This window comes from Labrus mixtus, chromosome 10 (assembly GCF_963584025.1).
Source record: "Labrus mixtus chromosome 10, fLabMix1.1, whole genome shotgun sequence".
Taxonomy (NCBI): Eukaryota; Metazoa; Chordata; class Actinopteri; order Labriformes; family Labridae; genus Labrus; species Labrus mixtus.
This window is the reverse complement of record NC_083621.1, coordinates 13,355,650-13,365,957: the sequence shown is the minus strand read 5'-3', so window position 1 is coordinate 13,365,957 and position 10,308 is coordinate 13,355,650. Positions and strand designations below refer to the sequence as shown.

The 10,308-nt window shown below is 39.5% G+C and overlaps 1 protein-coding gene across 1 annotated transcript; it reads right to left on the bottom strand.

The window, feature by feature from the left end:
- Positions 1-343: 343 nt before the first annotated feature.
- On the bottom strand, positions 344-9,710 carry taf7 (TAF7 RNA polymerase II, TATA box binding protein (TBP)-associated factor). The gene is made up of 12 exons (XM_061048467.1): positions 9,517-9,710; positions 8,153-8,229; positions 7,975-8,053; positions 7,332-7,465; positions 6,997-7,117; positions 6,788-6,846; positions 6,240-6,312; positions 5,474-5,587; positions 4,038-4,232; positions 1,773-1,885; positions 1,113-1,172; positions 344-722 (listed from the first exon to the last, which is right to left on the bottom strand). The coding sequence occupies exons 1-12, from the start codon at positions 9,539-9,541 to the stop codon at positions 678-680; spliced, it is 1,095 nt and encodes a 364-aa protein (XP_060904450.1). The 5' UTR covers positions 9,542-9,710; the 3' UTR covers positions 344-677.
- Between the last annotated feature and the right edge of the window lie 598 nt (positions 9,711-10,308).

Here is a 10,308-nt window from a genome sequence, read left to right as displayed (position 1 = left end):
AGAGTTAAATATGTTTTATCCTGTTAAAAAATCAACACATGAAAAAAACAGTTGTACAATATTAAGCATAAAAAAGTAATATAATTTAGTTTTGTGTCAAAGAGCCCAGATAACAACAGCTCACATAATTTGACCATTTCATTTTTAAACATTGAAATTGAATCTATCTTGTTGCATAAACTCACAATCTCACACTTACTGCTTTGTGACAAACTAAGACTTGCAAAATTATCAATTAGTTCTAACTTGAACGTCATCCACCGAAGAGAGAAATGAATGACAATAATTCAACTGCCAACATGTATAAAACTGCAAAGGTTCAATAACACTTCTTGAGTTTCCATTTCTTGAACATTTGTGTTTCGTGATTTATTCTTCTTGAAGGTGATGAAATTTAACTTCACACATTATTAATGAAAACAACACAGTGTTTGCAGTTGAAGCCAACATAAGGCTTTAATCATAACAACAAACAAAATGTGTTCCACTTCATAAAAGATTGATGTTTGATACAGAAATGAGTATGCTGTAAAATAATGCATAGAAATGACCAACTAAAAGGAATGACACAGCAAGTCAGCTCATAAAAACTTGAAACTGGATGATGGCTCTTCTTCTTCTCCTCCTCACGTTTGCTAACCAGTGGCTGAGGATGACATGATGCTGCCCCCTGGTGGTCACTTCTCTATCAGAGAGTCCAGCTGCTCCTGCAGAGAGGCCAGCTGTTGGAGCAGAAAATAGAAGGCTTGATTGATATTCCCAAAGTCCCAGGGTGTAATTGGGGAGTAAGTGGATGATGATTAACATGTCTTTCCAAATTAATTCACTGCCTTCATTTGTCAATACAAACAACGACCCCAGACATTGGGTGGTCACTGTGTTATATCTGCAAAAAAGCACTCCGCTGCTAGCTGCTGACATGTTAAATATCACATTATCTAGTGTGATCTTTGCTGGTTAGTCAGACAACTGTACACAAAGGTCAGGGAGAACAGAATCGTTTACATGCACAGTATTTTACACTCATACAAGATAAAAGGCAAAGTGCTGAACGCTGTAGAAAGCTCACAGCAACCACTGATCCCCTGCTTTCAAGAAAAAAAGATTCTTACCTGCTCCATCTCTCTCTCCTCCTGCTGAATAATCTCGTCCAACAAAGCTTGGAAGCGGTTCTGTGCGAGGAGAGAGACAAACACGATTTGTTCTGAGTCGACATGCTGAGCCTCATTAAATTGTGAAGGCTTTAAATGGGTGTCTGCTTTGGCCGCTCGTGTCCCTATCTCCTCTCTGACAGAAAGGCCACTTGGAATGCCAGTCAGAGACAGCTGACCTTTTCCCTGCGACTGTGATAATAACGACGGGAGAAGGGGCTTTGACGCTCCCAAAACGCCGGCAAATGAAAGCTCTAAATAACAACGTAAAAGAGCCGTGTCTGCTTATGTTTTCGCTTATTGTAGTCCCAGCTAAAGAGCGCTTGGCGGAGCAATGCATTTCCATGCGATTTTTCTGCATAATCATGCTTATACAGCGAAAGAGCTGACAGGGGGAATATTCAAAGATTTAAATTTACCAAAAAAAAAACCCTGCATAATGGCCTCCAACACTGTAATCAGTTGTTTTTTATGCTTTCACATCACCGTTGAGAGCACTTACGCTGCATGAAGACTTCTGCCCCCAAGCTCATCTGCATGTTCTTGTTTATGTTTCTGTACATGCAGACCTACTTTCTGAACAACTGTGAAAAAGCATTTGTGTGTTTGTTTACTGCTTACTTTGAGGGCCTGGTTTTCCACTTTCATGATGAGCTCCTCCTGCTGTTTCTTGCGGGCACGGGTTTCCTGAAGCTTGCCCTTGACGCTGTTGATTTGCACCTGATACTCCATAACTGCAGGGAACAGCAAGAGGTGCATATGTTATGATAAAAAAATAAATAAAAAAAAACATAATTTACGTTTGTGCTTTCTTGTGCATGCGGAGTACACAGCCAAAGAGAGAGGGACAGAAAGAGAGATTACGATGTGACATAATGGTGAGCCAAACACTATACTAACAAAGCCATGAGGACAAGATATACATCTTTACTTGCTGAACCACAAGGATGCTTCCATTTCAATTTGACAAATTGCAGTTAATGGGAACAACAAATCCATTTGAAAAGGACGTGAGCCAGCAGGCCAAAGCACTAAAAGACAACTAAATCAGTCTGCTCTGCGTTCCACCTAGGGTTCTCATTGAATGCAGCTAAAGTGAGATAAGCAACAACCTGTGGCTTCATTGCCATTAACTATCCAATTGTTTCCATCCTCTATTCAGCCAACTGACTCTCAATCCTCTGATACAGACCATCTAACAAGCAATCTATCAAGTGAGGAAGATCCCCGCAGGTTAATTTCATACAGCTTCACAGCTATTCCAACCACACGCACAGCCTGAACTCAACACATCTGGAAAGGCTTTGGCGGGCAGCTCCGTTGGAGATGACCACTACTGTTGCTGACTGACAGCTCTGTGTATGTAGATAAGGAGGCATTGAGCTGTCAGACTGGACAGCTGTCTGAGCTGAACGCTGAGCCACAACACCTGTCGGGCGGGTTAGGAGAGGAGGAGCGCTGTCAGTTTTTGCATCTCAGCAGGCCAGAGTAACATGTGCATTAAAGGGCTACTCATTTGATTTTGTGTGTGTGTGTGTATGTGTGTGATGTCTGACCCAGAAAACTCAGCTCTGATTACAAGTTCAGACACCTGGCTGAGGCTATTTGCATGAAAGTAAATTACCTGCAGAGGTTTGATTTAATTATTTGTTGAACTGTGTCCCTCTAGAAACCAACATGCCAAGTTCCTCAGGTCTGTTTGCACTGCCACTGTAAACACAGGTTAGTCGGCCAGAAAAAGAAATAGAAATAAAAAAAGAGTCTGCATTCACAGTGAAGTATTGTGCTAATTGCAAGCCTAACAGGAGAGGTTGCATAACTCTCATGCTGTTCTTACTTCATCCTCATAGGTATACTCCAGAGATGCCACTGTCAGGAAATTTCCCACTTAATACATTTTGACAACAGTGTTGTTACTGATTTCAGTGAAGAATCTCACAAGAAATACATTTGCAGATTCCACTCACTCAACTCCCCTGCAGAGCGCCAACTTACTTTTACCTTATATTATCCAGAATTAGGGCAGCTGTGGATCAGTGGTAGACCTGGTCGTCTCTCAACTGGGAGGTCGGGGATCGATCCCGAGCTACTGCACATGTCGATGTGTCCTTGGGCCAGACACTTAACGCCAAGTAGCTCCTGCTGCTATGTCTATGGCGTTTGAATGTGTATGAATTGATGAATTAATACTGACGGACACTTTCCATAGCAGCCTCTGCCATCAGTGTTTGAATGGGTAAGAGTAAAAAGCACTTTGAGTAGTCAGAAGCTTAGGAAAGTGCTCTACAAGCTCAAGTCCATATACCATCGTCTCTTCTTCCTCTCCTCATAGGATAAGTAAAATCTGACTCCTACTCTGTAATGTGGCTTGTGAATGTGTATAGATGGAATAAAGTAATACTAATGAGCACCTTACATAGCAACCTCTGCTATCACTGTGTGAATTGGTGAATATGACCTGAAGTGTAAAAGCAGCTTTTTGTAGTCTTGTAGACTAGAGAGCACTATACAAGTCCAAGTCCATTTGCCAAAAAAAGCAAAGAGCAAAACAACTGTGGGGTGTCAGCCAAGTCATGTTATGTTATATGTGCAATCCCAGACTCCTGGTTAAACTGACCACTGCTGCAAGCTCAATATTCACATTGAGACACATTTTCCAGGAGACATTATGTATGTACACTCTGAGTTTTAGTGCAGATGACACAAACATGTGTCTTTTACCATTTGCATTATGCACAGATATCATGCATGTCATTATAATTGTTCACCACCTTTGAGAGCAACCATCCCCATTTCCAGAACCTAAAACACTTTCCAGAACAACTGTTCCAAACTTTTATACGCTCACCGAAGTCTCTTGTTCCTAAACTTCTTCTCTCCACTCACCTATCTGGTTGTTTCTGTCGCTTTCATTCTGTGCAGGATCAGACTCGTTGAGTTTTTCTTGAAGCTGTCGGACCAGATCATCCTCTGTGTCCATGATGTTCAGGTCCTCGTCCTCGTGCCGGTCCCCTTCGTCTTCCTCGTCCTCGCTGGAGCTGCTGATGTCGTTGAAGATCTCCCTCAGTTCGTCGCGCTGGGCTGGTCATGCGGAAAACACATTAATGTTATTAAGAAGATGCACAGAGATGGAACCAGCGAGGCTGTCGGACACTTTCTTGAGTTTGACAAAGGTTACATAAACAAGAGTGTAGAGGAAAAAAAAAAAGATGATGGTTGAATAAGAAACCTGTCAGGAAACATGAATGTGGACAACATTGCTACTCATGATGCCTATCTTACACTACACATTTTCCTCTTTTTTTTTTTTTTTTTTTTTTTACAACTGTGCCAACACGTATTTTTAGAAATATTACTCATGCTACTCATGCACACCAGTCTCTGAGTGCACCAGCAGTCCAGCACAATTGCACTGTGCACCAGGAGCTACAAAGGTCCTCTGGTGAATTTAAAGGCAAAAATAATTAAGTCCAAAGAGTAACTAATGCTTGAGTGAACTCTATTTCTATTTCAATCCACTGGGGCAGAGGCCAGCAAGAGTGACAAAGGGGGAGGGGGGGGGGGGGGGGGTGAAGAAAGAAACCTTCACTGGTGAGGGGAGGAGGGTATAAAAGAAATCATTGTGCATTTTAAAGAAGCCGCAGACGAATAGCTTCACCAATAAATCAACTGTTTTAGGCATATTGAAGGTTTATCAATATTCATATTTATGTCAGCCAATAAGGGACAAGAAATTCCACAACACAAATGCAATCCATACTTTTAAAGAGTGTTCAAAGTAATGTGAAGAGGTTTTTATTTTATATTAAAATGTACCACATTTGACAGATTTCCGCTGTCTATTGTTATTCTCGTTGTGACAAAAGATGTAGTTTAAAGACGTGGTGCAGTAGTGAGGGATCATGGGAGTTGTGAATGACTTTATGTATAAAGTCTAATGCAGGTAAGATTACGTTTTTTGATTGACGTTTTTGTTTAGTCACTCTGATGACTAGGCTACAAAAACAACTACCGTTAAGTTTCCCGACTTCCATTCCTCACTCTCCAAAGAAAGAAGGTGTTTCTTGTTCAGCAGACAGGTGACCAAATGAAACACAAAGTATCCTGCTTCAAATGCATAGTTCTCTGTGTTTAAACTTTGTTGGAAACATTAGGGATTATATAACTACAGGCATGGTAGTTGTTAGATATTTGTAAATGTAATTGTAACATCTATCTCTTTGGAATCCGTCTAAAAAATTCTTCTTTCCTGGTTATGAGACAAGTAAAATAAAATAAATCGCTGAGGGCTTCAGGAATACAAAATGTATGTTTTTACTTACCAGAAGAACCGTGACCCATCTTATGTCCTGAGGTGCCCGGTGACGAGTCCAGGTTGGCCAGAGAGCCGTGCTGATCAGCTTCCTTGGACTCATCTTCTGCTATGATCTCCCACCCTGAACATACTTAATTAAGGTCAACATCCCCTCTGTGGATTCTTCTCCACTCTCAGAAGTCCCACTCTGAAAAAGACTTGTGATCTACCAAAACTCTCACTCCCCCCAAATTCCTCTTTGAAGTCTACTTGAAAGGTAAAATCCACATGATGCTCCACAGGAACTTCCTTCATTACAGTGTCATGCCCATGTGTGCTGCTGTATGCAATGCTCAAACTATAATTAGAATCTCACTTCACTGTGACCAACTAAGCAATGATAATGAACAGTCTATCTAAATTAACACACAGCAAGCAGCCACTCAACGTGGCCCTGCTGTGCTCTTATTCTGTCAGGCGAGTTTAGACTTTCATTAGACCGCTAATAGCTTCTTCGCAAAGTGCATCTCTCTCACAAAGGCATCGGACAGAGTCAAGTCAGGTGAGCCAGAGAGGAGTCAGGACTCCTGCTAAGGCCCTAAATCTATCTATTTGGGTTGTTGGATGGGAGTGAGGTTTTTTTTTTTTTATCAAAGAGGACAGAAGAGTAATAAAGCTAATAACACAGCAAAGGGGTTTTAGTGTTGTTTTGTTTGGTACAAAGCCGGTTGGTTAGCTTTTAAGGCTTTGTAAAATAGACATGCAGAGAAATCATAGGTGTCTTAGAAGGATACGGACACTGACAGCCTCCGCATCTGTGCTCAACAATCTCTTCACTTCCTTTTCCACGTCTGGAGATTCAATGTACTGTGAGAGAGAGAGAGAGAGAGAGAGAGAGAGAGAGATTGTGTTACACGTAGCGTTAGCAGCATCTCTCTACACACAAGCACGAAGGTAGCAGCTGGCCACATGCCAGGAAGCACATTAGCGATTAAAAACAGAAGGAGGCCAAATCAATATGGCCCGGCTCTGCATCCTCACAAAGATTTATTCTGAAGACAAAGAAGACATGAAGTGCTCAAGCACATTCGCTTTCACTTTGATCCAAGCAACAGTGAAATTGCTATTCTTTTGCATTCCTTTGGGGGCAAACTAAGATGGAAAGGCTTTATTTATATTTAAATCTTAGACTTCACTTTCACCACAGTTCCTTATTTATGAAATGTAAATGTCTTGTTGGAAGTGAGCTTTGGAATGAGATGGATGGCGAGACACGATACTAAAGAGAGAGATGGGAAAGGGGAGGGGAGTGCACGCTAAGGAGGGCGAGAAATGTCAAAACCTTTTTTTTCGCAGTCTTCCGAAATCTTCTCTTGCGCGTGTTCTTCAGAGGGCAGGTAACTGGAGAGCAGAACAACAGGATTAGTGGAGTGAAAATGCCTCAATAAGCTATGGTGGGCAGAACATGCACCCCGAATTGCTGATGTGCCAAGTTTTTATCACTAACAGCTCAGAGGGCTGTTGTGTGTAGATTTATTTTTTTCTACTTACTGCCGTGGTTCCAAATGAATTTCTTGTCCTTGTCTTTGTCTTTCTTCTTGCTCTTTGGGTCGGTGCCAGTTGGCTCCTCTAAAGGAGGGTAAAGGTCTCCATCTAGTGTACACACCAGCATCTAACCCAGGGATTGAAGCACAAATCATAAATTACTTTGCATTCTGCTGATTAATGTGGATGTGCTTGTGTTATAAAGGACAAGAAAAAAGCTGCAACAAAATAAAAGAATGTGCCGCGTACTTTTCAGTCCCATTTGTCATCCTTAACTTGAACAAGACATTTTATCCAATGAAGTTGACAAACCTTAATGCAGAGTCAACGCAGTGGTTTACCTGGCAAACATCAGCAGTCTTGTAAAATGTCTTCTTGTCCACCGTTTTCAGAGACTCAATCATACAGGGCAGATCGACCAACTTGCAGGCCAAAGGGACACGGTCTACTCTCACTATGCCATGTCGACCATCAGCTACAAATAAGAGAAACAACTTGATTGATTACAATGAGATGTGGTGCGTAAGATTAAAGTAGCCATTAGCTCTAAGACACTGCAGTCACTTTTAATCTTAACCACGGGGAGTTCAAATGTAGGCACAGAACACATTTTTTAGATGTGCAGCACATTGTTTATTTGGCAGTGGAGGCATAACATTTGACTTTTGTTGTCAAATTCCAGTAGACGTTTTCCAACAAAACTCAAGTCACAGTTCTAAAAATTGGCCATATAATTGCAGTCAAAATGATGCTAAAACTTAAAATGTTTGTGAATTCAAATAGTCCAGAAGAGCTAGTATCAACATACATCAGTCAACCGGGATTACAAATTAAAGGGCAGAAATATTGAAGCTCCGGTTTCAAATGTATAATCAGACAGCTTCTTTATGAAAAGTATTGGCATATAAACTAAATTGGACTAATTGAAAGCGATGGCACACAGGTAAGATATAAATAATAAGACTAGTAGATAAACCAGCTTACGGTGCAATTCAATGGTGAGTCTGTCTTTCATGTTCATACTGCTAGACTGGGCAATCCGTCTTACCGTTGAGGCATACTCCTGTCAAAAAAGAAAGAAAGAGGAATCCACGTTTGTTTCAGCAGCAATCACATAAAAGTCGTATAGAATAATAAATTCCATCCTGTTCACCAGTCTTACCGAAGGAAGCCTCAGGACAAACTGGCTCTCCAGCTCATAAGGAGCGTCCTCCTTACTCTTGGAGCCGACCTTCCCAGCTACAATCAAAAACAACATAGCAGTGAACAAAGTGATCAAATAACTTCTGTTTGCTTGGCAGAGTTAAATGAAACACACCATGAGCTATTTAGTTCAATCTATCTGGTTTAACATCTATCTTAGATATATATATAGATCTTAGATCTTATCTCTAGATGTTCTGCTGTAAGTTAAGACATTGCCTTTTTGTCTGTTTTACTTTTGAGTACTTTCACTCAGATATGCCTCAAATGGATCTCTACACAGAGCTAACCATCTAATGAAGAGTGTTTTTTTAAATTAACCTCACATACAATTTACATTTAGATTTTTAATTCTTTAGATATTTTAAGTGTTTTTAGAGATTTCACATGAAAGCTTATGTTTTGCTGATTAGTTGATAGGAAGTAAATCAAATCTGTACACAAGGACTAGCTGAGTAAGTAACCTGCAAAGCAATAAATACTTAACACTGGTTAATACATATTTCTACTGAATGTTAATCCTAGCATAATGTATATTTAAATCAAACAGGTTTAATCTTTCTTACCGAAGGCCATAACTCTGTACAACAGCTCACCTCATGCGAGCAGAGAACTGTCATCATGATAATATCTGTCTCTCCATACTGTCATCTGTTCTGCACATGTTAAATTTACAAATTATCCCTGCACTCATGTTCACTTCATTTGGCTGTCTACTCGCCGTTACATTGTATAGTTTCTGCTTATTATATGTCTACACTCATGCACTTTAACTTATGTCAATACTGTCCATTTACAACTCTGTTTTGCACATTTACATTCAATCTTCCATATTTAATCTTCCTATTTAAGACTAGTAATGCTTAGTTAAATCCTGGTTGTATATATTCACATTCTTAGTTTTGATATATTTTAGTGCTTATTTACTTTGTATTTACTATTATATTGTGCTTAGATTTGCTAACATTGTGTTTTTTACTCATATTGTGTGTTGGATAACCTGCTGATGTAACGCCACAATTTCCCAGTTTGGGATCAATAAAGTAATTCTATTCTATTCTATTTATAAACTCTAAATAGATTGTAACAGTTCAGTTTATGTAACATTAAGCAGAGTCACGGAAACAAGCTTGAAAGGACTCTAATGTATATATAGTAGAACGACCGATATATTATAAGTCTGATCTGTTATTAATTGTATATATACTCACTTAAACAAACATTGCATTATCACAATAGATATGTTGACAAAAGAGAGGGCTAGCCATCGTTAGCTTAGCAGGTAACGCTAGACTAAATTATTGGCATAGGATTTGAACGTACCTTTCTGTTTAGATGTCATCTTCATCTATGTTTCAGGACAGCAACTGCTGCATAAATGTGCAGGAATGATACAGTAAAAGACAAATAGGCTGTAGTTGATTAACAATTTAGTTTAAAGCCGAACAGCTAAAAACGCGAAGCAGACATGGCTGAGCTGATGCGCCTGAACTCGTGCTGCATTCAAGTCCTCCTCGGATTTTTTTTGCACTTTTTGGTATTTTTCTAAAAGCACCCATGTCGAAGGTACAGGGTGACGCACTTACAGACCAAAAACAATTCCAACATTACTCAATTGAACAAAAACTTCTGATATAATGGTTAATTTTTCTGTACCTAATTTTTGATTGTGATTTTGTTTATCATGCTATCGGATGCTGCGCAATACAGCAAACAGTCAAATGTCTCTTGTTTTAGTCTGACAGTCGTCAAAAACACAAGGAAAAGACTGTAAATAGTGGAGAAATAGGCAGAAGATTACAAAAAGTATGACAAATAAACCAAACGAGATTTGATAACAGAGACGCTATCATATAGTTCTTTCACGCTGATTACATCTCTTTAATTTCCGATAAACCTGAACGACACATTACTTTTATGTTTTTATAGCGCGAGACTTTAGACTAGCGAGTTTCGGATTTTATTATTAAATAAATATTTACTATTAAATCTAAAAAAAAAAATAGACGATGCTCGAATATCACATTTTAAGCAACATTTTAAACTGACGTAAGATATTATTAAAATATATACATGAGTTTTGCTTAATGGTTGTACGATTGCAATTGTTTGTGT